Source organism: Panthera leo, chromosome F3 (assembly GCF_018350215.1).
Source record: "Panthera leo isolate Ple1 chromosome F3, P.leo_Ple1_pat1.1, whole genome shotgun sequence".
NCBI lineage: Eukaryota > Metazoa > Chordata > Mammalia > Carnivora > Felidae > Panthera > Panthera leo.
The window spans coordinates 65,258,270-65,286,213 of record NC_056696.1 but is presented as its reverse complement, the minus strand read 5'-3'; the positions used below and the strand labels follow the sequence as shown (position 1 = coordinate 65,286,213).

The 27,944-nt window shown below is 45.0% G+C and overlaps 1 protein-coding gene across 1 annotated transcript; it reads left to right on the top strand.

Annotated features, from left to right (window-relative positions):
• Positions 1 to 896: 896 nt before the first annotated feature.
• On the top strand, positions 897 to 26,681 carry LOC122211500 (olfactory receptor 10J1-like). Its single transcript, XM_042924730.1, has 2 exons — positions 897 to 1,401; positions 25,679 to 26,681. Exons 1-2 carry the CDS (start codon positions 897 to 899, stop codon positions 26,623 to 26,625), a joined length of 1,452 nt encoding a protein of 483 aa, XP_042780664.1. The 3' UTR covers positions 26,626 to 26,681.
• The last annotated feature ends 1,263 nt before the right edge of the window (positions 26,682 to 27,944 follow it).

Genomic DNA, 27,944 nt, shown 5'->3' with positions numbered 1-27,944 from the left:
TAGATCTTCTATATTTTATCATTAACATCTGTTTCATCATTATTCATTTTGTTTTTTTTAATTTTAGAAAAAGTGTGCACACAAGCAGGGGAGAGGGGCAGAGGGAGAAGGGGAAGGAGGGGGGAGAGAAGGGGAGGGGGGGGAGACAGAGAGAGAGCGAGAGAATGAATGAATATGAGAATCTCAAGCAGGCTCCATGCTCAACGCCTCTGGGGCTCAGACTCACAAACCATGAGATCATGACCAGAGCCAAAATCAAGAGTCAGACGCTCATCAGAATGAGCCACCCAGGCGCCTGTTTTTCCCCTCCTACTCTGTTATTTTTATAACTTCTCAGGATGAGTTCTCATCAATTTTCAGTTTTAAAAAAAACAAGCATTTTCCATGATAAACTTTCTTCTGATAACGTTCTGAATGCACAATGCACGTTCTGCTACGTGGTGCTTCCATTACTATTTAATTCTAAAAACCTCCTAACTTCCGTTTTAAGTTCCTCTTTGAACTATAGATTTCCAAACATTTCCAATTTTTCAAGCTTTTTTGTGTGTCTATCTCATAGTCTCTAACTTAATCACACCGTCCCCTGAGAATGTGGTCAACATTTTAAGAAAATCTAGACCAACTTCATGGGCCATCCACAGGGTCAGGTGTCCTTGCAAAGAATGCTTTCCCTCAAACTTTCAAATACTGTTGCTCAGATTTTTGATATCTTTACTTCAGTTCTAGGACCGAGTCTTCCACGCCCCTGGGAAAGACGGTTGATTCATGAAGTTTCGAACCTGTTTTGAGCTACTGAATCTTTGCTCTTGACAGTGTGCTCACCAGGGGACGTGGTGGTCTTTGGTGCAAAGGGATAGTGTCAACCTTCTCTTTACCCTTCTCATCTGACGTCCTCAATGAAGACAGCCAATCACACAGAGGTGAGGGGGTTTGTTTTCCAAGGTTTCTCCAACTTCCGAGAACATCAACTCATACTGTTTGCCGTGTTTCTAACCCTGTACCTCTTAACTCTGGCCGGCAATGTCATCATCGTGACTATTATCCGTGTTGACCACCACCTCCACACCCCCATGTACTTCTTTCTAAGTGTTCTCTCCACATCAGAGACTTGCTATTCCCTGGTCATCATCCCACGCATGCTTTCCGGCCTCGTGGGTCTGAGCCAGTCCATCTCCCTGGTGGGCTGTGGGACTCAGCTCTTTTTCTTCCTTGGCTTTGCCATCACCAACTGCCTCCTGCTAGCAGTCATGGGGTTTGATCGCTACGTGGCCATCTGCAACCCACTTCGTTACTCAATCGTCATGAATTGGAGGGCCTGTACCATTCTGGCGTCCTCGGTCTGTGCCTCGGGGTTCTTGCTCTCTCTGGTTCAGGCTGTGGCCATCTTCCGACTGCCTTTCTGTAACTCACTGATTGAGCACTTCTTCTGTGATGTTCGACCTGTGTTGGATTTAGCCTGTGTTACTCCAATCGTTAATGATATCTTGACCTTAACTGTAAGCCTCTTGGCCATCACAGCCCCTGCCACTTTCCTCCTCATCTCCTACGTCCTCATCATCTCCACCATCCTCAAGATTGCCTCAGCTGAGGGCCGGAAGAAAGCCTTTGCCACTTGCTCCTCCCACCTCATGGTGGTCATTGTCCACTATGGCTGTGCTTCTATTGCATACTTCAAGCCCAAGTCAGAGAACACCAAGGATCAGGACCAGTTAATCTCAGTGACCTACACCGTGATAACACCATTGCTGAACCCTGTGGTGTACAGTCTGAGAAACAAAGAAGTCCACGATGCTCTGAGGAGAGTGGTGGGGAGGAAATCCCTTCCCTAAGATGAAATCTCTACCCAAATAGGCATGCGGCTCTTCCGCACGGGAGCTTATAGGTAATGTTACACGGCCACGGCTTCAAGTGATTGGCGAAATCTCACTCCTCGCAGCCAGGGCCAGAGCAAAAGTGAGGCTGGGGGCCGGCTTCTAATAATCGACTCTTACTTCCTCAACCTCTTTGTTAACATAACAAAAACATAAGTCACTCTGCAGGCCTGTGAACAGTTGCCCATTGGCCCTATTCCAGGAGATAGCTACAAGGTCAAAGCGTGATCTAGTGTTCATCTCAAAAGCTTCCATTTAAAATGACCAGTCCACTCCCCTGAAGTATAAACCACTTTAAAATCACACTTGACTGAATCTTCTTTTAACATAAACTGGATGCTTGAACCAGTGGTTATTAAAATGGAGACTGGGCCAAAAACTGATCGCCTTGTGTTTTAAGAAGATAAGGGAAGCAAAAAGAGAGCTATCTTTCAGGAAATGGGTTTGGGATGAGCCAAAAACCTTCTAGAGAGAAGGTTTTCTAGCAACACCCTGCAAGTTTCCTGTAACTCACATGTGGGCCTTCAAGGGAAGGGAAATTGGGGGTGGAGGAGAAGGGAATTTACGCACCGGGGACTCCTAACCACGTGTGAGAGTCGTGAAGCTCTGGCCAGAGAAACAGCGCACATGACTGGGTCTGACCCTTTGCTTCCTCTGGCTGAACACAAGCTACACAAAGAAGTCCTTGTGGGGCTGACAGCAATGCCCCGCCCCCATGGACAGGATGACCAAGGGGCTCAGAAGAAGAGCAGACAGATGGCTCAGGGAGCAGACTGCTCAAAGAACGCTGTGAAATCGAGTAAGAAGAAAGAAAAATGACAGGCAGATCCAAATGGGAGCTTCCAGTGAGAGGAGAGTAGGAGAAAGCAGAGGGACCAGGGGACGGTCAGGGCAGGGGGCAGGAATTCAGAAAACGTCCCTCACATTGGGTCTTGAGCCCTTCACAAGCCCAGTCACAAAGGCAAGGAAAGAAAGCTCAATGAAAATATGAAAAAGGGTCAACAAAATATCTTTCTGATATATTAGGTTAATATTATTACTCCTGGAAAGCTAAAAAAAAAAAAAAAAAAAAAAAAGTCAACAGTAAAGGATTTTTGACATGAAACTTCCATAGAAACAAAGCAACTGAGTTTGACGTGTAATGATGAAAGACTATTCACCATTTTTCGCTTCAAAAATATATAAAACAATGAGGGTGAACTTCAGACTCAACTTGTGAGATGAAATAGGTGTTGAATAACACGGTGATTAGCAGTTGTAACTGCTGAGCAAGTCAAAGTTACTCTCCTGAGCTATTTGTAAAGAGACACAATAAACACATGAGTACACAGTACTCTCATTGCAAAATATTTCTGAAATGCAGAAATATCAAAAGGTGTTAAGTGATTATGAATTTAAACCCAACGCATGCGGGTGCATAAACACCTAACTTTTAGAAGTTCTACAATTCAATCTATTTGGTCATTCTGAGCTCCCAATCGGACGAGTGGGCCTCGAGTCCTTTCCATGCACACTGGGGCAATTTAGTGAATAAGTCACTTTATGAGTAAACAATTGAATTCAATTCCTGCTCCCCCCTTTTTCCCCATTCTCCTCGGGGTGAATCAGTCAAGTTCTGCTCAAGGCTTCTAGTCTCCTTACCACAGAGGAGGGAACTATAGTCCCCGGTCACTTCTAACTGCTCCGCGTTGGATCCTATGGAGATACATGACCCCCAGTGGTCATCTTTGGTGGCATCTATTTTTTTTTTTAAGTTTATTTCTTTAGAGAGATGGGGTGGAGGGAGAGGCAGAGAGAGAAAATCCCAAGCAGGCTCCGTGCTCACCAGAGAGCCTGACATGGGGCTCAGTCTCACAACCATCAGATCATGACCTGAGCCGAAATCAAGAGTCAGACGCTCAACCGACAGAGCCACCCAGGTGCCCCAGGTGCCATCAACTGAGAGGACCCTGGTCTCGTGCTCTTTAACCAATGTGGTCCGTGCACCTCACCTTCCTTATGACTACTCTAGGGCCCCTGGACCTCCCTCAGCCCCTCCTTGAAGGCATCTAGGCACTCAGCTGTGCCCCTGACCCCCTAATGAAGAGGTTGATATTCAGAACCATGATTTGTAAGCTAAAAGAGGCTTTCCTCTCTAGAAAAGTTTGCTGAAGTTAAAAACTGTTTCGGCTTTTAAGACAAATGCTTTAGTTAAGCGTTTTAAAAAAAATCTTTTTGAAATTCAATAGATTTTTTTCTTTCTGGGTTCTTTCAGGTTTACCCTGGGGCGAATGAAACTCCTGTGAAATGAAGAATGGGAAATGCAAAGACAAGGCAGGATTTTTATTCTGTCGCATTTATGTGTTTATTCCGCGTGTCCACAACATTAATTATCATGGATTTTTTTTTCAGCGTTTTATTTACCAGAGCTAGTTATTTGCCATTCTTCTTTAGAATTTTTTTTTTTTTGGATGTTTTGCTTCGCATAAGTCTTAGAAGCAGTCTGTTCAATTTACAACCCACCCTCCCCCACCCCAAAGGCACACAGCATTCTCCACACGGTTAAACACACACAAGCAAATCACACTCCAGCACTATTTTACGGGAATCCTACCACATTTATAATTTATGGAAAATTGACATCTTAATGATCTTGAGTCTCCGTATTCAAAAACATAGCGTTATTCTCCATTGGCTCAAGTCTCCTTTGGAATCAGGAACTTTAACATTTTTCTATATTTTTTTCCTAAAACTTCTATAGTTTTATGTTTTACATTTAGATGATCTGTTTTGAGTTAGTTTTAAGTTTATTTATTTTCGGGGGGGGGGGGGGAAGGGGCAGAGAGAGAATCTCAAGCAGGCTTTGCACCACCAGCACTGAGCCTGATGAAGGGCTCGATTCCACCAAGTGTGAGATCACCTGAGCTGAAATCAAGAGTCTGCTTCTTAACCAACTGAGCCATCCAGACGCCCTGAGTTAGTTTTGTTTCAAGTTTAAGGTTGAGGTCAAAGTTTGATTTTTGCTTGCAGATAACTACTTACTCCAGGCCAATCTTTAAAAGCAATCATCTGGGGCACCTGGTGGCTCAGTCGGTGAGGCATCTGACTTTGGCTCAGGTCAGGTCATGATCTCCCGGTTCGTGGGTTCGAGCCCCACGTCGGGCTCTGTGCTGACAGCTCAGAGCCTGGAGCCTACTTCAGATTCTGTGTCTCCCTCTCTCTCTGACCCTCCCCCCCCCCTCTCAAGAATAAACATTAAAAAAATAAATAAAGGCAATCAGGCTCCACTGAACTGAATGTTCACATTTGTCAAAATTCCGTTGAGCATATTTCTGTGGATCAGTTTCTGGGTTTCTTTCTGTTGCAGTGTCTATGCTTTCCACTACTGTACTGTCCTGGTTAATGCAGCTTTAGAGCAAGTCTCAATATTGAGTCAAGTGAGTCCTCTTATCCTTTGTCAAGAATGTTTTAATTACTCTAAGTCTTATGTATTTCTGTATCAATTTTAGAACAAGCTTGTCTATGTCTATGAAGCACGTCGTTGGGATTTCATAGGAATTGTATCAAATCTATAGATCAAGTTAAAGAGAATTGACATCTTTATGATGTGGAATCTTCCAGTCCATGGACACAGTAGGTCTCTCCATTTATTTAAGTCTTCTTTGATTTCCTTTATCACCATTTTGTAACTTTCAGCATGCAAATTTTACACACATTCTATACCTGAGCATTTCATTTTCTTAGGAGAAATGGTAAATGATATCATGCTTTTAATTTTGGTTTCCATACATTCAGTGTTAGTTTACAGAAATGTGTTGATATTGTGTGTTATGACCTTGCTTAAGTCACTAATTTTAGGAGTTTTGGGGGTGGGGTTTGGTAGACTCTCTGGGTCTTTCTATATAGACGATTAGGTCATCTGTATAAATGAGGACGGTTTTATTTCTTCCTTTCTGATCCGTATGCCTTTTCTTTTTCCTGCCATATTGCACTGACTAGAACTTCATTACTATGTTAAATAAGAGTGGTGAAGGCAGACATCCTTGCCTTATTCCTAATGTTGTGGGGGTGAAAGGGGGAAACCATTCAGTTTTTCACCGTTAAGTACAGGTTTTTCAGATATGCTTTTTATCACATTGAGGTAATTTTCCTCTATTCTTGCAAAGAATTTTTGTCATGAGTGCTGGATTTTATCAAGTGTTTCTTTGTAGTTGATGTCATTATATGATCATTCTTCTTTCATCTGTTAATATGGTGGATACCATTATTTGATTTGTGACCATTGATCTAGCTTTGCATTCCTAAAATAAATCCAACTTGGCCACGGAGTGTAATTCTTTTTATACATTGTTGTATTCAGTTTCCTCATATTTTGTTAGGGATTTCTGCATCTAAGTTCCTGAGGGATACTTACCAATAGTTTTATCTGTACAGGCTTTACGTGGTGTAACAAGGTAAGAGTGGCCTCATAAATTATGAACTCCTAAAGTGAGTTGATCAGTGTTCTATCCTGTTCTGTTTTCTGGAAGAGATTGTTCATATTTGATATTGATTTTTCTTTCAATGTTTGGTAGAATTCTCCAGTGAAACCATCTAGGCCTGGAGATTTCTTAGAAGTTTTTAAACTATGAATTCAATTTCTTTAATGGTTATAAAATGACTCAGATTATCCAATAGTTACAGGATTTTTCAGATTATCTGGCTGAGTTTTGGTAGCTTGGTTTTTTTTTGAGGATCCACTTGATCAAGTGGACTTGATCCACTTCTGTCAAGTTGCTGGATTTAGAAACAAGGTTGCTCACAGTATTTCCATATCATCCTTTTAATAGCTGCAGAATGTGTAGTGATACCCTCATTTCATTCTTGATGTTGGTGACCTGTGTATTCTCAAGTTTTGTCAGTCTTTCTAGAGATTTATCAATTTTGTTGAGTTTTCAGAGAACCCATTTTGTTACCTGGATTTTCTTCTGCTATTTTCCTATTGTTTTACTTCATTGACTTCTGCTCTTTACCATTTCTTTCTGCTTGCTTTGGGATTATTTTCTCTTCTAGTTTCTTGAGGTAGGAACTTTAGATTACCAATCTGAGAAGTTCCTTCCTTTCTAATGTAAGCATTCAGTGCTATGAATCTCCCCAGCAACACTGCTTTAGCCACATTCATGTACGACACATCCTACATTGATTTTCACTCCTTTCTATGTATTCTTTTATTTCCTTTGAGACGTGGTCTTTGACCCATGGATTTGTTAGAAGCAGGATGCTTAATTTTTATGTTTTTAGAAGTTTTCCTATTGTCCTTCTGTTACTAACTTTTGGTTTGCATCCTGAACATTTTGTTTATTATGTGAGAAGACTCGAGATCCTACTTCAGTCTTTTATTTTAGCAGGCAGTTGCCCATTTTAGGGTTAGCATGCAGGGCCTGGCCTACTTTTGTTGCCTGTGGTTCCAGTGATATTTACTTTTCAGAACATTTTCTGTTATTTGGTGTGTTTGTCTTATTTGGGGCTGTTGAGATGGCCCTCCCGGTGCTGCCTGAGGGTTACCAGGGGTTTCCCCAAGCTGGGCTGCTGGTGTGGAGGGGAGTCTGAGCCTTGGGGACAGAGGCTTCTCTAGGCAAGTGCTTGTTAGGGTCACACGCCCCTCACATGTGGGAATGGAGAGTCTCTTCCACTAGTACTCCCCATGCCTATACTCTGTCTCTGGAGGATGGAGGGAAGCATCAGCCTCACAAGGTCAAAGAGGCTTCCAGAACTGGGTTTTCTTGGTGGATCAGTAGCCCTAATGTTTTGGGTCAGGGAGGGGAGCTACAGGCCCTGCAGGGAGAGAACACACTTTCCCTGGCTACTTATTAGTGGGTGGTGGTGCTAGGCTCGCCAACTGTTGTGGGAGGGACTCCTCTTTGACCCAGGATAGGAAATGAGCCAGGTCGATGGGCAGGAAACACAGGGGCCAAGGTGACCTTATGTTGGGATGGGGAAGGTTAAGATTTCCTGCCACTGTGCTGTTTCTGTAGGCCTGAGGTCTAAAACACGTCTGGCTTCCTCTCACCGTCTCTCAGAGTTCTCCTTTGGTTGCCTCTTGGGTTATTTCCAGGGGGTATAGTTGTACTTAAGAAGAGAAATGAATCTATACCATTTTATCTGTACCAGAAATTTGCTTTTCTATAAATTTTGCACATTTCTGTTTATTCTTTGACATTTCTTATAATTTTGCAATTGGAAATAGCTTTTCTTCCATTATATTATTAATTGGCTTTTATTCCCGTGTAGCTAGGAAAATGATAAACCTGAACCCAGAGTCCTTGTGGAATAATTTTAATGTATGTAATAATTTTTCAGTGAATTCTCTTGGGTTATTTTACAAGTATTCTATTATATTACCTGGGAACTACAATTCTACCTCTTCCTTTCCAGTTTTCATACCTTTTCACTCTTTCTCTTGATGTAATATTGTTGGTCAGTACACAACAATAATGGAGTTAAACAATAATGGTTATGGTGACCACTATGTCTCTCTTTTTTTTTAATTTTAATGTTTATTTATTATTGAGAAACAGAGGGAGACAAAGCATGAGCATGGGAGGGGCAGAGAGAAGAGGAGACACAGAGTCTAAAGCAGGCACCAGGCTCTGAGCCATCAGCACAGAGCCCGATGCGGGGCTCAAACCCACAGACCGCGAGATCATGACCTGAGCCGAAGTTGGATGCTTAATGGACTGAGCCATCCAGGCACCCCACTGTCTTGTTTTATTTAATGGGAGTGTTTCTCATTTTTATGTTACAGAATTATTCATCTATCCTATTTAATTGGCTATTTTAAATGAAGAATGGTTGTTACATTCTATTGGATATCCTTTCCAGCATCTAGAGAAAGAGGCATATAATTTTCCTCTTTTTGTTTATATGGTTTATGGTTTATTAAATTTATTAATAGATTGAAACATTCAGAATGCTTGTATTACTGGTATTATAATAGGGAACATACTGAATACTTACCATGTGTCAGGTCCTTTCCTAAGGATGTTTGCTAATTAACTAATTTCATTCTCAAAATAACCTTGGGACGTAGATACCATTATTACCCCCACTTTATAGGTACGAATGTTATATAAACTTTGGTGAAAAGGAAACTGAGGCGCCTAGAGGTTAAACAACAGGGCGAAGATTACATAGTCCATAAGTGATGAAGCGCATTTTTGAATCCCAAGAGTTTTGGATCCAGTGGTTTTCCTATTGATCGCATGCAATATGGCTGTGACGCATTGCCACAGGATACGATTATTTTAATCTAGTACCAGTTGCTCTTTATTTACTTTAGTGAAATCTGTATTTTCTGTCTACTTGCATGTGTACAGCAGGCAGCCCCAAGATGGGCTACTTTGTCACATAGGCTATTTTGAGCAATCAAAACCCAGCAGCTTCAGGAGAAGCTCTTTACCCGCCCCCCCCCCCCCCCTCAATTGTATGCCAGTACCAGAAAGAGTGAGAGGCTAAGAGAAAAATTACCAGGTGTACTCACAACTGCAAAGAAAAGATCTTTCCCTTCCCCCGCCGTCCGGAAACCAGCCAGGGCCGCCCGGTCCTAGTCTGACATAAAGGCGGGAACCAATCAAGTTCTGCTGAATGGTTTGAAATAAAGGCGGGAACCAATCGAGTTCTGCTGAGCATTCAAATTTAAACGTCAGCCTATAACAACTCTGTAACCTCAAAAAAATCCCTAACTTGTTTGTGCCTGTCTATAAAAGAAGCTGTAAGATCCTTGCTCGGGGCCTCTTGCGTCACCGGCGACGAGTGCGCAGAGGACCGGGTTCGAACCTGCAATAAACGACCCTTGCCGCTTGGCTTTGGCTCTGGACTCTGGTGGTTTGTTTTCGGGGGGGTCTCTCGAATCGGGGCATATCAAGAGCACTATTAACAGAGATTCCTGCTACCTAAGAAACTTCTGTGCATAACAGGGCACCTTTGTTTTCCAGACACCTGCTCTCACCTTCCCACTAACCATCTTCTTCCCCTTTGTATCCTCAGACCCTACCCTTCTCCTGAGCTCACATTGTTGCCTGTCTTTGAAATTCCGGGACTGTGTGGCTTCTCCATACATTTGCTATTAAATTGGGTTTTCTCCTGTTAATCTGTCTCATCAATCTGATTCTTAGTCCAGCTAGAAGAACCTTCAAGGGTAGAATAAATTCGTCTTCCCCAACATGTATGTGTGTGTGTGTGTGTGTGTGTGTGTGTCCGTCCAGTGTATGTGTGATAATCAAATCAGGCTTTGTTTTCAGTGCTATGCCCATCATAAAACAATTTGAAGGGCTCCCTCTTTTTCTAGCCTTCCCACCTTTTTAAAAGACTGGTGTGGTTATTTATTCCTTAAAGTTTTGGTAGAATTATCCTCTGACTTCACACCACATGATTTTATAGCCTAGCATTTATCTGGAGCTGGGACTCTTGTTGTGAAGGGAAAGGTTTCTGACCACTCCCTCTACAACGTTTTCTAAAGAAAAGGTCGCTTTAGATTAGTTCTTGTCGCGTTATGCTGATAGCTATGAACAATAAGGGGAAATCCCAAATTTATAATTCCAGCTGTGGTCTTTCCCGGATCCAAGCTTGTATAACTGGCTGCCTACTTTCGCCACTTCCATTTGGAGGTGTAGGATTATTCCAGATAAAACACATCCAAAATTAGTATCCATTCCCCAAACTAGCCAATGATACCTTCTCTACCCAGTTGCTTGATCCAAAACCCAGTGAGCCTATCTTGAATCCTATCTTTTCCTTCCTCCTCCTCCCCAGAATGGCATCGGTCAGCACATTTTTATGCAAAAGAAGAAAAAGACAAGATCCTGCTAGCACCGCAGGGTGTTAAACCAAACAAGGTTGTAAGGAGAAAATATTCACGAGGACACACAATCTCCCAACTCTCCTTAACCCGTAGCTTTGGCTGTGCACAAGTGGGCTGGGTGTACCACGGGAATGACACACTTATAAAAAAGGGGAAACAGGGACTATCTAAGTGATTATCCAACAGCAGGAGCTCCCAGGGGGAAATAGCCCTGTCACAAAGAAGGGCAGCAGCATCGAGAACTTGGCAGCTGGCGTCGGCCTCTCCTTCCACTGAAATTTCTTAGACCTGCTGTGTCAGCTCTTTGCCAAACTACTGAAAGGAGAGAGAAAATGAGCCTTTGGGGCCATCTAGACTGGTATCTCCTGACGAGCTTTGTCAGCCCTATCTACAAAACACAACGCGAATGTATCCGTTTCCTCCCATCTCCACCGAAACTACTCTGATCCAGAAAGAGTCTCTCACGATGCACTCTCCTTGTTTATTCTTGTGCTTTTCCATTCCATTCTCTACTAGATAGCAAAGTGATCTTCTAAAAATGAAAATCCGATGACACCCTTCCCCTCATTAAACTATCCAACAGATCCCCATTGCACCCGGAATAAAATCCACCTTCCTCCTGATGGCCTGTAAAGCTCTGCCTGTCCTTGCCGCCCGTGCTTTAAGAAGGGCGTCATCTCTTCTTGCGAACCCCCCGCTACTCCAACATCTATCAACACGGCAGGTGTGTTCCCTCTGAGGACCTTTACCCCTACCATTCCTTCAGTCTAGAGCGCAGGTTCTCCACGTTCTCGTTTGTTCTTTCTCCATCAGTCAGGCCTCCAGCGAAACGAGCTCATGTGCTCCTTCCCTGACCACTTCATTTATCATCAAGCACACCAGTGACATTCTCCAGGAGCTCTGTTATGGTCCCTCTAGCACTCATCGCTAGCTATCTGACACAAAATAAGAAGGCTGGCTATAAGGGCGGGAAAACTATACACCAGGCAAAATACTAAATAGAAGAGAGCGGAAAGCACAAATGAAAACAAACAGGCTGTAAACACAGCTCCTGCTGTCGCGGAGCGTATACTTCAAGAGGATCGTAGCTGACTTCAAAAGTGTGTAGGTGATCTGTATTATTTTGGTACATAGTAAGTGTCTAAAGATAAAGCGAAAAAGGACAAAAGAAATAGAATGAAGGCATGAGCCAGCCATAGGAGGACCTGGGGGAAGAGCACTCCAGGCTGAGATCAGAGCCAAGGGTCCGAGGAGGGTTAGCTGTGGCATTAACAAACAGGCCAGCACAGCTGGAGACAATGAGCAGGATGACGGGGGAGAGTCACACTGTGGTCTCACAAGCTATGGCAGGGACTCTGAATGGGATGGATAGTCACTGCAGGAACATCTAAGCAAGCGATGACTTGATGTGGTTTATGTATTAAAATCTTTATTCTGGGGGCACCTGGGTGGCTCCGTCAGGCGAGCGTCCGTCTTCGGCTCAGGTCATGATCCCGCAGTCCGTGAGTTCGAGCCCCGCGTCGGGCTCTGTGCTGATGGCTCACAGTCTGGAGCCTGCTTCCGATTCTGCGTCTCCCTCTCTCACTGCCACTGCCCAACTCATGCTCTCTCTCTCTCTCAAAAATAAATGAAACTTGAAAAAAAAATCTTTATTCTGGCTGCGTGGAAAATCAACTCCCAGAGCCAGAGGGGAAACAAGGAGAAACCAGTCAGGACCTCGTTGCTAGGCCCATGTTACAGGTGATGGCGGCTTGGAACAAGGTGTGCCTTTGCATGAGGAGTTGGCCGGTTCAGCCGGGGGCACATTCTATTCAAGAGGCCGAGTGGACATCCAAGCAGGGATAATGGACTGACTGTTGAACATACAACTTCACATCCTGAAAAGCAGTATGGAGTAGAGATTTAATTCGGAAAGTGTTTAAACTTTCCAAGGATAGGTGAGGATGAACATAAGAGGTGAGGATAAACACAAGAGTGGTCTGGGGCTGAATCTTGAGGTGAGCTAACACCAAGAGACTGAGGAGAAGAGGAAACAGAAGGAACAGTGGGGGAACAAAAACAAAGTGAAAAGTACCAACACTCAGGGCGTGTCCTGGAAACTGCATGAAAACCGGTTTCCAAGAAAGAGAAGTCACATATTTGGGTCAAATGCTGCCAATATGCCCAGTAGGGTGAGTTACAATTAACTGACCATTAGACTTGGCAAAATGGGGTGATTAGTCCCACTGAAAAAAAATAATCTGTATTGGTAGCATATAATGGTGAAAAAGGCAATTTAGTGGGAATTAGAGAGAGGACAGAGAAACTGAAGACAATGCAATTCCTTCCAAGAGTTTTGGTAAGAAGGGGAGCACATAAATGGGCCTGTAGCTGGAAAAGGATGTGGGATCAAAGAAGGTTGTGTCTGTTTTCATTCTTTTAGCGCAACGGGAATTAGAACACAGAAGTCTGTAAATGAAAGTGAGCTAGTACAAACCTGATGAATCAAAGGAGACAGGGGAGAACCGCGGAGCCAAGGTCCTGAGTGAAGATGAGGGGCTGTGACACGGGCACCCAGCCAGGGGGGCATTCAGTGCTCCCCAGGGGGAGGGTGTGCTCGGCTCCGAATCAGAGCACAGGCACACGCAGCGGGCGAACGTGGTGGTGGGAATATATACCAGGCCTCACTGTCAGTGCGGAGCCTGATACGGGCGGGCTCGATCCTACAAACTGTGAGATTATGGCCCGAGCTAAAATCCAGAGTCAGATGCCTGACTAAGCCACCCAGGCGCCCCCATTCATTTATTTTAAATTCTAGTTAACATACAGTGTAGCATTGGTTTCGGGAGTAGAATTCAGTTTCATCCCTTACACACAACACACGGTGCTCGTCCCAACAAGTGCCCTCCTTAACGTCCATCATCCATCTAGCCCATCCCCCGTCTGCCTCCCTCCATCAGATCATCTGCGGAAAACAAGGATAAGGAAGAACCTCCGGAAGTTGGAGGACCGGAGATCGTGCGCATGGTAGGTGGGAAATATAGCACGTTGCTCACCAACATCAATACCCCACTTCCTGTGAAATGTCATGAAATTTAAGTAAGAGCAGTAAAGGGGTTCGGGTCACCAATTCTGATATTTGTGGGGGGGGTGGTTTCCCCACACCCCTGAGCCATTTTCCAACACCAGCTGAGTGTCCTACGACTCAACTCAATTCTGACTCCACCACCTGGAGTCAGCATCAGATCCCACAGGTAGAAGGGTTCAGTCCTACCAGATGAACCCCTCCTTCCTTCAGATGCCAATCGCAAGCCCAGGCTGTCACCTGACCACCTATAAATCAGAGGTTCCCGTGACCCCTTCCTTGGGTTCTGTTAATTGGCTAGAGTAGCTCTCAAAACTCAGGAAACCGGTTTATTGACTAGACTACAAATCTAGTACAAAGGATGTTAAAGAATACCAGTCATCAGTCAGATGAAGAGAGGCATAGGTCAAGGTCCTGAGCAAAGGAGTTTCTGTCCTCGTGGAATTTGGGGCCCCACACTGGGGCACATGGATATGTTCTCATTCCCTAACCTGGAAACACTCTGAAGCCCGTTCTTCTGAGTTTTTATGGAGGTTTCATTACACAGGCACAATTGATTAACGCATTGACCATTGGTGACTGATACAATCTCCAGGAACTCTCCCCTCCTGCGAGGTCATGGGGATTGAACGTTCCGAGTGTCTAACCACACGGCTGGTTCCCCTGTTCTTGTTTCCGGCCACCTAGCCCCTATCCTCAGGTATTTTCCAAAACTTGCCTCATTAACATAAACCCAGCTGTGGTTGAAAGGGGCTCGTTATGACTACTGAGACAGTCATCTCACCCTTTGGCTCTGATGCCCAAGGACAAGAGACCAGGTATTACTTTAATATTGCAAAAGATGTCTCCATTGCTCTAACTGCTCAAGGACTTTGGAGGATTTGGGGAGCTGTGAGCCAGGAAGCCTGGAGGAAGACCAAATACGTATGAGAAATGAACTTGGGTGATCTCAGTGACCAAATATGTTCGTTCAAATCACAGTATTGCAACCAGTTACCAGCGTCACCAGCAAGACCCCAAAACCTGACTTTTGCCACCCACCTGCATGTGCCCACCAAGCTTTGTCCCACACCTCCCTTAAGCTCTTCTCTCCAGCTCATCTTTTGACTCAGGCAAAAGACTGGCTGGGGATCGCATCTGGGGGTGGTGGAAACCCAAACTACCCCTCAAGCAGTGACGACTGCCCTCGTGAGGAGCCCCAGACCAGTTTGAGCTCAACAGCCAACTCAAACCTGCGCAGATAGACCTCGCAGGGACACATGGAGAGAACTTTACCTCATTTTAATGCTAAAATCGCCACCCAAGGAGGAGCACACGCCTCATTAACAAACAGGCGTGTTTTCCCTAGGTGCATGCACGACCTTATGCACGCCTCTACATACAGGGACAAGGATCCCCTTTCTAAATGTTCATCCTAATCCTACATAAAAGGACCCCATTCACCCTCGCTTGGGGCGGAGGCGTGGTTTTGCAAGTTATTCCCTGAGATGGCCTTATTTGTTGCAAATAAAGTTCCCTTTGTGTGACACCTCCACCGGGTGTAGTTTCTATGTGTGACTTACCAGGGAGCAAACGCATGCTAATTGCGTGACAATAGTAACATATTTTTCACCAGTGAAGCTCAGCTGCCCAGGTGCTCTCCACAAGCAACACTGGATTCAACCAAAGCTGGTATTATGCCAGGTAAAACAGGGGCAAGTGAATTAAAGGTAAATGCAAAGCAACAAGGAAAATGATAGTCTGTGGAATCTTAACAGGGGAGGGAGGAAAGAAAGAAGAGCTAGGGCAGTCTCAGGGCAGGAGCCCCTGAGAACGATACAAACACCCGCAGATATAGAGTGTAGGACTTTATAAACTGAGAAATTTTTGGGTTAGGGTGCCAGGGAGAATGAGCTGGAAAGATAAGTGATAAAAACAATAGCTCTTCAGAAGATATAATGGAAGTAGCCCACTTCTAAATGAAACAAAACACAGCAAATACATGGGAATAGGAAATGGGCATTTTCCATATGGAGAAGATTTTAAACCACTGTGAAACACATAAAAGCATTTCCTTTTAAATCCCACTTTGGATAGAGAGCCTCAGTGTTGTAAAAACTAAGGATGTTTCTTCTCCTTAAATTTCTACGAATACAAATAAGAAATCGATAAAAGCACCATTAATTGTTAAATGTGCGAATAACTAGAAAAACGCCAAAGAAGAAGAATGGTGGGGGTTGGGATCAGCATATAGTAGCATCACAGAGTAACGATGCAAGACGTTTTTCTTATTTAATAGATGACATAGGGGCAGAAGCTTTTCCCTCTTCTAAGTTCTTTGGTTGGCTTAATAATTGATATAAAACTGATATGAAACAGGTTAACGGGAGGGAAAAAAAGTTTAACAACATACATACCTCCTGTATGCATCGGAGAAACACCCAGGAAAACTAAGTACTCCCCCCAAATAAATGAAGCCATCATCTCAAATACCTTTCTCAGCCTAAGACAGAAGAATATGTGGGGGAGGAGGGGGGGGATAGTGGGAGGTGACCATGAAAAGCACAGCCGATAAGGCTAAGATTGTGATGCAGATCTGATGAGACTTTAAACAGATTGAGTCATTCCTCTCTTCCTGGTACAGTGAGGGAGACACCCTTACAAATGGACTTTTCCCTTATAAATGCAAATGTCTTTTACAAAAGGGCAAATTCTACTCAGTTTCCACCTACGTGTGCTGTTAAAAATAACCAGTTTTAAATAATCCCTTGGGGTGCCTGAGTGGTTCAGTTGCTTAAGCATAGGCCTCAGGTCATGATCTCAAAACTCTGGGTTGGAGCCCCCCCGTCGGGATCTGTGCTGATGGCTCGGAGCCTGGAGCCTGCTTCAGGTTCTGTGTCTGCCTCTGTCTCTGTCCCTCCCCCACTCACATTCTGTCTCTCTCTCAAAAATAAATAAACATTAAAAAAATTTTTTTTAATAATCCCCATGTCCGAGAGACATTTTGGGATGGCAAATTTTGCTCCCCCTTTAATGGTGTTGAGACAATGCCTAGTTATGGGGAATAATAAAAGGTATATCTGATTTAAGAAATATTTCTAAATTTGTTTCTTAAAACCAATTAAATTCCAGATGAGTCAAATACTGAAACATAAAAAGTATAAATGAAAATAGGGATACTTAAAAAAACAATCTTGTAGTCAGGGAGGCCCTGATCCACACATAAATATAATACTAATAAAATTTCAAACCCGTAAGCTCAGTAAAAATGATAAATGGAAGAAAACTATCTACAACATGTATGATAGAAGGCATATTTCCCTATTATAGAACTCATTATAAGAAAATGACAATACGATACAAAAAACTGAGCAAGATACATCAATGGACGTTCACAGCCAAGGAAGTACACATGACTAACGGGCATATGAAAAGATACTCAGGCTCATTCATAATTAGAGAAATAAAAATTCAAAGAAAAAAAATAAAACAGCATTTTTACCTATCATCTTGCCAAACGCTGAAGAAAAATTGGTCAAAGACCACAGTTGATGGAAATGTGGGTAAGAAAGCATTCTCAGTTACGCCAAATGTATACAAATGTTCTACCTTGGCTTCAGTTTAGCAATAGTTATTAAGTTCTTAAATGCATATATCACTGACCAAGGAATTTTACTTTCAGGAGGGTAGCCTGTAGATATGCTCTCAGAAGTGCACAATTATATATGAAGAGTGATTCTCTAGAATATGCCTAAAAAATGCCAAAACCCACAAACAGCTGAACTATCCATTGATATAGGATAGGTTAAATAAATTATGCTATGTTCTTATTCTACAATTCGCAGTTGTTCAAATGAATGCGATAAATCTTCATATACTGATTTGTAAAAAAGCATCTCAAATGTATTGTTATACGAAAAAGCAAGTTTATAACAGTACACAGAATACAGTCCATTTGTATTACAAAAGCACATGCTCAGATAAATGTATAGAACATTTCTAAATTCCATTTAGTAGGTTTGGTTTTTGACGTGGCACAGGTTAGCAATTTAGAAACAACTTTCTATGTATATTAGACGAGCAAATGTGCAAATATATTGAGAATATGAACCAGGTTTCTTATTGCTGTAGACAGGAGTTATAAATATGGAAAGGGGCAACATCAGAATACACTCTGAGACAGTTTGAATTGCAGATGCCGTCGTGAAATCATCGATTTTAAGATGTAGATGTTAATCCGCAGACACCAACACACATCCCACTTTCTAGTTGTTTTTCCCCACTGAGAGTCTAAGACTAATTACAAGCAATGACAATATCCAGATCTCGGTTTCTAATACGATCCGCCACCAAAGGGTATCAGAGCTCCCTGCAGAAATGGCTGGTTCGAGGGCCAGCGCCGGGGAAGTACGAGAGAAGTACGAGAGGGCTGGTGTGTAAAAAAGTTACTAATGGATAATGGAGACATGTCAGAGGAACAGGGGAGACAGATGACAGCAGCTCCCACTGACCAATCCGGTGACGATTTAAACATCAAAATAACATTATAGTATCTAACGTTATCAAATAGAATCTACACGATCTAAATCTAGTTGTATGTAAATAGATCCCTTCCTTACGAAGAATGCCAATCTATAGCAAGGATGATGGAGTTAGAAACGCAACAATGGATCCTAAAACTGGAGAGCGAGAATTTGATGAGAGACAAGGTATTCATCTCAATAGATCAGCCTTTGAGAAAGAGAAAACACTGACTTTACGACAGAGAACTCTGGTGGAGACCACCTTGAACGAGAGATTACAGGTCACGTCACTAATATCGGGACAAAACGACAACATGTGACTCCCAGTAGGATGCACGGAGAACAACACAGCATCACTTTTTTTAATGAATATAATTTATTGCCAAATTGGCATCCATACAATACCCGGTGCTCATCCCAACAAGTGACCTCCTCCATGCCCATCACCCACTTTCCCCTCTCCCCCCCTCACCCCATCAACCTTCCCCCCATCAACCCTCAGTTTGTTCTCAGTATCCAAGAGTCTCTTATGGTTTGCCTTCCTCCCTCTCTGTTTGTAACTATTTTTCCCCCTTCCTTTCCCCCATGGTCTTCTGTTAAGTTTCTCAAGTTCCACATACGAGTGAAAACATATGATATCTGTCTCTGAGTTATTTCATTCAGCAGAATACCCTCCAGTTCCATCCAAGTTGCTGCAAATGGCATGATTTCATTCTTCCTCATTATACAGCGTCACTTTTGTGATATTCTTGTGGAAAACTCATCATCTGAATATAATCATGAAGATTAAACCAGAGGATAAAGAAAAAAGAGAAAGAGTTCCAAAACAACTGGAGGTGAATGTGAGGGAAAAACTAGAATTTCTACCCCTCCTCGGGTAAACCCAAACTAAGAGACATTTTGCAAAGCACTTGGCCTGTAGTTTTCAAAAGTGTCAAGTCTGAGAAACACAAAGAAAACCAAGGTGCTGTTTCAGATAAAAGGCATTAAAGGAACAGGCGGACAAAAAGCAATGGGTAATCTTGGATGGGACCCTAGGCTGCAAAGACGCTTAGCTGTAAAGGACATTATCGAGACAACCAGCATAACTTACAATGAGTTGCGGATTAGGTAACGCTATTACCGTATTTGATGCCGTATATGCGCATGTATCTCTCTCTCTGGACATATACACCGACTCTCAGTAACTACACAGTGGTTATACAAGGGAATGCTCCCTGTCTTGCAGAGGACACACGAAAATACTTAAAATGCTGTGAGACAATGCCTTCAACATACTCTCAAGCGATTTGGAAGAAAATTATAGCAGCAGAGGAGGAAGGAAAAAATTGATGAACTGGGGCGAAATAGAAATAATTGGGTATCCAGATACAAGATGTTTAACAGTTTTTGTTCTTACAACTTTTCTGTCCGTTTGAAATTGTGTCTCCGAAAAAGGGTTTTATTTTTTATTTTTATTTTTTTATATATGAAATTGTCAAATTGGTTTCCATACAACACCCAGTGCTCATCCCAAAAGGTGCCCTCCTCTACCTCCCTCCCCCCATCAACCCTCCCCTCCCTCCCTCCCTCCCCCCATCAACCCTCCCCTCCCTCCCTCCCTCCCCCCATCAACCCTCCCCTCCCTCCCTCCCTCCCCCCATCAACCCTCCCCTCCCTCCCTCCCTCCCCCCATCAACCCTCCCCTCCCTCCCTCCCTCCCCCCATCAACCCTCCCCTCCCTCCCTCCCTCCCTCCCCCCATCAACCCTCCCCTCCCTCCCTCCCTCCCCCCATCAACCCTCCCCTCCCTCCCTCCCCCCATCAACCCTCCCCTCCCTCCCTCCCTCCCCCCATCAACCCTCAGTTTGTTCTCCGTTTTTGAGTCTCTTATGCTTTGGCTCTCTCTCCCTCTCTAACCTCTTTTTTTTTTTCCTTCCCCTCCCCAGTGGGTTTCTGTTAAGTTTCTCAGGATCCACATAAGAGTGAAACCATATGGTATCTGTCTTTCTCTGTATGGCTTATTTCACTTAGCATCACACTCTCCAGTTCCATCCACGTTGCTACAAAGGGCCATATTTCATTCTTTCTCATTGCCACGTAGTACTCCATTGTGTACATAAACCACAATTTCTTTATCCATTCATCAGTTGATGGACATTTAGGCTCTTTCCATAATTTGGCTATTATTGAGAGTGCTGCTGTAAACATTGGGGTACAAGTGCCCCTATGCATCACCACTCCTGTATCTGAAAAAAGGTTTTCAAAAACATGACAAAATTATTTTCTTTACGGAGATCTGTGCGGGAAAGGGTTAGCTCAGGAGGCCTTGGGTTGCTCAAACCCTGGATATTCCCAAGAAAGGCTCATCTTGAGGACTGGCTGGTGGCCAGCTCCTGGGAAAGGAGTTCCGAGCCCCTGAATTACTCGGTTTGATAAGCGTTTTATATGTCGAGGCCTTGCGTTAAATCCCTGTCTGATGAGATAACTTATGTTAACAATGTGCTTTATGCTGAACCCCTGCTCTTGGTAACACAGGTGTTGTGTGACCACGTGACTGACCCCTCACAAAAACCCTTGACACCAAGATTCAGGTGAGATTCCCGGGATGATGTCACTTCACACTTATCATCATGCACTGGTGGTGGGAAATTCACACATGTCTGTGGGACTCGGTCGGGAGAGGACACTTCACAAGCTGAAGCCGATTCTCTCCGGGACTTTGCTCCGGCCCCTTCCCCCCCTGAGGATTCACATGCACACCCTCCCACTGCGATAAACCATAACCATGACTACAACAGCTTTTCGGCATGCATCCGGTAAGTCCTTCCAACGGAATCATCTAGCTCCATGGTGGTCTTGAAGATGTCCGACAAAAGGTTAAAGACATTTAAATATATGGAGAGATAGCCTATATCAATTCACCCCTCATATTTGAATTCAGTGCAGTTCCAAACCCGACCTAAAATGGAAAAGCAAGTGTGCAACCACTTAAAAATAAAGAGGCGTTGATCTCTCTGATAACTAAGATTTATTTTATTTTTCATTTTTTTGCTTTTTTTTTACCATTTATTTATTTTTGAGACAGAGAGACACAGCACGAATGGGGGAGGGTCAGAGAGAAAGGGAGACACAGAATCTGAAACAGGCTCCAGGCTCTGAGCTGTCAGCACAGAGCCCGATGCGGGGCTCGAACTCACAGACCACGAGATCATGACCTGAGCCGAAGTCGGACACGTAACCGACTGAGCCACCCAGGCGCCCCTAAGATTTATTTTAAAGTTATCACTGTTAAGACAGTGTAATCTTGGTACAGGGGGTCAAACTGACAAGCGGAGCTGGAGATAGAGTCCCTGAACTAACCCACACGTACATACGATTGTGAAATACGGCAGAGAGAATCGTGGGCCAGTGGAGAAAGGAGGCTTTTCAAACAAAGGTGCTAGGGTAATTGGTTACCCATTTAAAAAAAGAAATCTCAGAAAATTATATAGAGAAGATCATTTTTATAAAGCTCAAATAGATACAACACATTGCTTAAACCCATATATATGCAATAAAGTTATGAAATAAACGAAAATAAACACAAAATTAGAAAGGAGTCACGGCTGGGGGAAGGGGGTTATGAGAAATGCGTGAAAACAGCCTAGGGTTGAGTGACGAGTTCCCAGATGTGATGCCCCACAATTTACGTGCTTCAAACATAGCGTTAAGTATAAAGTGTATTAAAAGTGATAAATATATAGGGGCACCTGCGTGGCTTAGTCAGTCGAGTGTCCAACTTCGGCTCGGGTCATGATCCCACGGCTCGTGGGTTCAAGCCCCGCGTCGGGCTCTGTGCTGACAGCTCGGAGCCTGCAGCCTGCTTCCGATTCTGTGTCTCCCTCTCTCTCTGCCCCTCCCCTGCTCACGCTTGCGCTCTCTCTCTCAAGAATAAATAAACATTAAAAAAGATTTTAAAAAAAGATATGAATATAAGCCCTTCATTTTTGCTGAGTGTAGAAAACTCCACTTGGAAGAGTGCCGTCAGGATCTGGCCAGGGACAGATAAGGGAATCTCTGTTAGATTAATTAAACACGGAGGCCACGGGCTGGCTGGCTGGACCACCGTGGCGCCTCCAGAAACGAACCCAAATCTGAGCCTGTAAACGCCTCACAGTTACAAAATCAAAATACGAAGGATAACCAATCACAAAGGGCCAAGTAGGCTTTAAGCTGCAGCCACTCAATGCTCCCCGTGTTTCCACCTCTTCTCTAGAAAAGTCTCCCCGGGTTCCTGCTGGTTGGGCACTCCTAACCACTTCCCATTTGTCATTGCCAGACTTGATTTTTGCTCAAATAAGCTTCATGTTTTCAATACGTCGCGGTTTATCCTTTAACAATATAAAAGAGAAAAATAGAATAAGACACTCTCGGGAGAAAAAGTGCATGGAATTGGGGCAGGGAAAGCGGCGAGGAGCTGGGCTCAGGAGGCCCAGCGTGTCTGACTGTCTGCCTGGGTCCCTGAGGCTGAAATCCCGGCTCGCATTTGTTTGGATGCTTGCAGTGGGTCTCCTGGCCTTCTAGAAAGGTCCGTTGAGCTTTACTCTCCACTTCTGAACCTCACAGGACAACAAATATAGTCATATTTGACTGTTTTGGTTCCAGAAAAGGAAAGGAAAAAAGAAAAGCAACAAAAAAAAAAAAAACAACCCAGCTTCTAATACCGAGCAGGACTCTTGACTACAGGGAGAACTGTGCAGTTTCCTGGAATCCAAGCAGCGGCTCTTAGCTCGAGCTCACTGGGGCTTTGTAACCATGGTTTTTCAAGGCCCAACCGTATAAAAATAGAATATTTATTTAAAAAATGAAGCCTGACAAATAAGCCACTGCTGTCTCTACTCACAAAGTGCTGCAGCACAGGCCCAGGTGATGTGGGAAATGAGCCCCACACATAACGAGGTCCCCGGCCGCTGGCTGTTGGCTTCCTTCCAGCCCCGGTGTGGCTTTCACGGGTGCCCAGGGGAGGGCACCCAGAAACCTCAAGAGATGGTCCTCAGAGAGCCTTTCTTGGTTAAAAGCTCCTCCTCCAGCTGGAGGGAATATCTAGTATCCAAGGAGCCCCTGTGACCTTCCTTCCCCTGCCGTCCCTGGACTGGCCCTAGTGCAGGTGGAAGGACCACGCTGTCTTTGCTTCATGACCTTGACCTGTGAATACTTGTGACCAATGGGCCACATCTCTGACCTCTACTTTCATTTTTCTGTTGAGCCACAGGTTTGCAGGAAGAAAAGTAAGTGAGATTTCAAAAAAGACTTCAACGGTTTACAAAGGGCCATGATTGTCGTTAAAGGGTTAAATTAAACTAAAAAGGGTCCTGGTGTCTACGAATATCTGTCACTTTCAAAGATGCCTTGCTAACCCTAAGGAATCCTGGCTTCCCAGGATTAAAGCGTACCTTGACCAATAAAGAACGGAGGGCGCCACGTATCAGCTATGATTCCTTGGCTACGTCCTATTAACAAATCACAATCCAGAGACACTGTTGACAAAGCTTCGTGGAGCAGGTTTAAGTTTCTTACCACGGTGCACACATCAATGCCAAACCACCTCCCTTGTCAAGAAATGGTCCGTGAGGGGCACCTGGGTGGCTCAGTCGGTGGAGTGTCCAAATTCGGCTCAGGTCATGAGCTCACAGTTTGTGGGTTTGAGCCCCACGTCGGGCTCTGTGCTGACAGCTCGGAGCCTGGAGCCTGCTTCGGATTCTGTCTCTCTCTCTCTCTCTCTCTCTCTCTCTCTGCCCCTCCCCTGCTGTGCTCTGTCTCTCTCTCTCAATAATAAACATTAAAAAAAAATTTTTTTTTAAGAAATGGTCTGTGAAACTGCACTGTTTTTTTGCAACCTCATGCCATTTTCTTTCGTAACATGCTTGCTCTAAGGGGTTCAAGGCGTAACTGTGTCAATCTCTTATATCTTTTTGCAGATTTTCTTTATTAAAAATGGTGTGTTTCTGAGAAGTCGGTTAATGTTAAAAGTACTCGAAAAGCCTACCTTTGTTTTTTTACCCAACAGTAAACCATTTTGCGATGTGGGTGATTCGCTTTACTTCTGGCAAAAATGTACTTTTTAGGCAACTCCACCGTTTCAATTATCGAATTTATTTTTTTTATAGCCACTTGGTTACATAATTATATGTTGGTTGGTAATCAGGTAGAGCCTGTTGGACGAGCTGCACCACGGTGTATTTTCCAATTAAATGTTAATAGTGTCATGCTTTCTTCTAGGCTTATAATCTCAGTGTTAAAATTTAGCCCAGTTCTGTAGCTGTTTGCTGATGTCACGCGCACAGACAGCAGGGAAAAGGAGACGGTGTAAAAACATTAACTCCTCTTCTCTGAAGAAAACCTCACTGTGGTTTTCTTCACTCCAGCATTCTGCTTCCTCCCAGGCAATGTATCTGGTGGGGCAGGACCGGTAATGACTCTGCCAGCAGATATTATGCCCCCATCGCAGTGGCCACACGGCTCCCTATTCTCAGAGACCATATAATCTCGCCCTGGTGGGGCAGGTCTACTTTGCAGTTTTGGGTAGCGGGAGGGACACTGGAGACAGGATCAGAAGTCATGGGCTCAGACTGATAGGTGTCCCCGGGCCATTCCCGAAAGAGTTTCTGTATCTGAAGACAACCAGTATTCCTTGTTCTCCCCGTTCCACCGGATGGGAATGAAAGGAAAGGATGTAAATGTCTTTGGTAATCACAAATCCACTGTAAGGTGCTTTCAAGACAAAAGAGCCAGTAAACAGCTCTGTGCTACCTACCTGTGGAAGGAAGCGGAAGCCAGAGGGGGAGATGGGGTGGAGAAGAAAGGAAAGAAAGGAAAGGACACCCATAGGTGTCATGGGCTTTGGGTAGCTTTGAAAAATGAGTAGTGCCTCGGGAAGAGGCCCGGAGGGCAAAGGTTGAGGGGGACGGGACCCACAGAGCTGCGGCGTGGGGAGGGGACCACGGTGGCAGGTGCTCCAGCCAAACCCTAGCAGCTCTGCTGGTGGCCGCAGACCCTGGAGCTCGGCAGGACACCACTGAGCCAGGATGTATTCGATAATTGTCCGAATTCTAACAGAAACACTTACACTGTTAAGTATCACGCTCATCTGAACAATTGTGTAACATCACCATCGCTACACTCGCATCAAGATGATGGGACTGGTCTAAGAGATGCTAATTCCTTACCCGAGACAAGTGGGCACGTGTTAGAAGTAGGATATCTTTCCAGCAGTAAACTCGAAAAGCCACCTTCCTTCTCTTAGTAAGAAAATGACGTTCTTCCACTCTCTGTTCCCCCAAGGAATAAACATGAACGTGTATATCAATAAGCAAAGCCCGAGGCAGATTAACCACAAGAACTTGCCCAGCCTTGCTGACAGAAGTCACGTGTCTCGGTCCCTTACATGGTTTTTTCTTTCTTAGATCCCACACATGATTTGATGAAGACAGAGAATCACACTTGGGTGACTGAGTTCACTTTCCAGGGCTTCTCCAGCTTCCGAGAGCACCAGCTCGGCCTGTTTGTCGTGTTCCTTGCACTGTATGTCGTAACCCTGGCTGGCAACATCGTCATCGTGACCATCATTAGTGTGGATCGTCACCTCCACACGGCCATGTACTTCTTCCTGAGCATGCTGTCTGCTTCAGAGACCGTATATACACTCGTCATTATACCCAAAATGCTCTGTAACCTTGTAGGCCTGAGTCAGCCCATCTCCTTGGCTGGCTGTGCCACCCAGATGTTCTTCTTCATCACCTTGGCCATCAACAACTGCTTCCTGCTCACGGCCATGGGGTACGACCGCTACGTGGCCATCTGCAACCCCTTGAGGTACACGCTCATCATGAACAAGAGGGTGTGTGTGCAGTTGGTGGGGGGCGCCTGCGGCATTGGGCTGATCGTAGCGACGACGCAAGTGACATCTGTGTTCAGGTTGCCTTTCTGTGCTACGAAGGTGGCCCACTTCTTCTGTGACATCCGACCTGTAATGAAGCTCTCCTGCGTCGACACCTCGGTCAACGAGACCCTGACCGTGATCGTCAGCGTGCTGGTGATCCTGGTCCCCATGGGCCTGGTCTTCATCTCCTACGTCCTCATCGTCTCCACCGTCCTCAAGATCCCCTCCGCCCGGGGCCGGAAGAAGGCCTTTGCCACCTGCGCCTCTCACCTCACGGTGGTCGTCGTCCACTACGGCTGTGCCTCCGTCGCCTACCTCAAGCCCAAGTCGGAGAACGCCAGGGATCAGGACCAGCTGATCTCGGTGACCTACACCGTCATCACCCCCCTGTTTAATCCCATGGTGTACGCCCTGAGGAACAAGGAGGTCAAGGATGCTCTGCTCCGGGCCGCTGGCAGGAAGCTTTCATGACAAGATGGGCCCACTTCAATGGAGGGTCTTATAAGACTTGCTAGAGACGGAAAGCAGAGAAGGGCCCACAGTCCCTAGAGTTAAAATTCTAGAACTTACTACAGCAGTGGGTGGGCCAGAGAGAACAAAGGCATTCCAGATCCAGCCACTGGAGAAAGGGACACATTTCCCTGGAGCGTGGACACGGACAGCATGGCACGTCAACACGGAAGGAACCTCTGGGGAGTGGATGTGCCATGTGGGCAGAATGAGATCAGGACAGAAGGAGTGATTAACCTGGGGAGGCTGCTCCGGGACAGGACTAACGTTTTAAATGTAACCTGTAGTGTCCTGGTTTTGGACGTGGGGTTTCCCCTTCACCCACCTAGAGCTACACACATTTAAGCCCAAGCTGAAGCAAATCCTTCCCTGGCAACTCAACTTCCTTGCATCCTAGACATCATGACTCAGTGGATCTCAGAGATGGGAGCTTCCATAAAACTCACTAGGCTTGAATTCGGGATCTTTTCCACGGAAGTTCCAGGTCGGCCAGACGGGAAAACGGCAACCTGTTCTCAGGATCGTGTCAGAGAAACATTTTTGGAAAGTGACTGAGGTCCCTTGAAAGTGATGAACGCTGGAGCACCAAATAAATCATACTGGCATCTATATTATGAGGACGTACAAAGGTTGGTGAGTGGAATGGGTGAGTGATTCACCCATCAAGGAGAGAGGGGCTTGCCTCGGGAGAGGCTTTTGTGGAGTGGAAGAAGTAATAAGTGCAGGGGAGTAAAGGAGAGAGTCTACAGCAGGGGCGAGTAGGAGAGGGTTGGGCGGTTGTGCGTGGTAAAGACAACGTAGCCACCTGATAACTTAGGAGCAACCAAAGACACTCCAACCATCCACCCTACTGCCGCTTAAGACCATCTAGGCCCCGAATTAATGGGACACCATCCACTGGTCACCTCCACTTCCAGCACCCCTGCCCTCAGCCTGTCCTCCACCCAACCACACCCAGTGACCGGTGGCCTCCCCTTTCCTATCCTCAGGCCAGTCTACTGCTAACTGGAAATCCCTCACTGCCACTCGGCAGGGCGCCCTCCTCATTTTGAAACCCCAAACCAAAGCCTCTCTCCTATGGACCTTCTGATGAAATCACTCCATCTACTCCCTCCCACCCCACTGCTGTGCGTTCACACATCCCTACGGGGAGCTCCCCCCCCCGGGCGTCTTCACGCACGAAGGTGTGAGCGACGCAGCACCCAGGCGCTCAGCTCCACCTGCTCGTATCACGGCTCACTTGTACCGAGGGATGTGGTTTTCACAGACTGTCTTCTCCT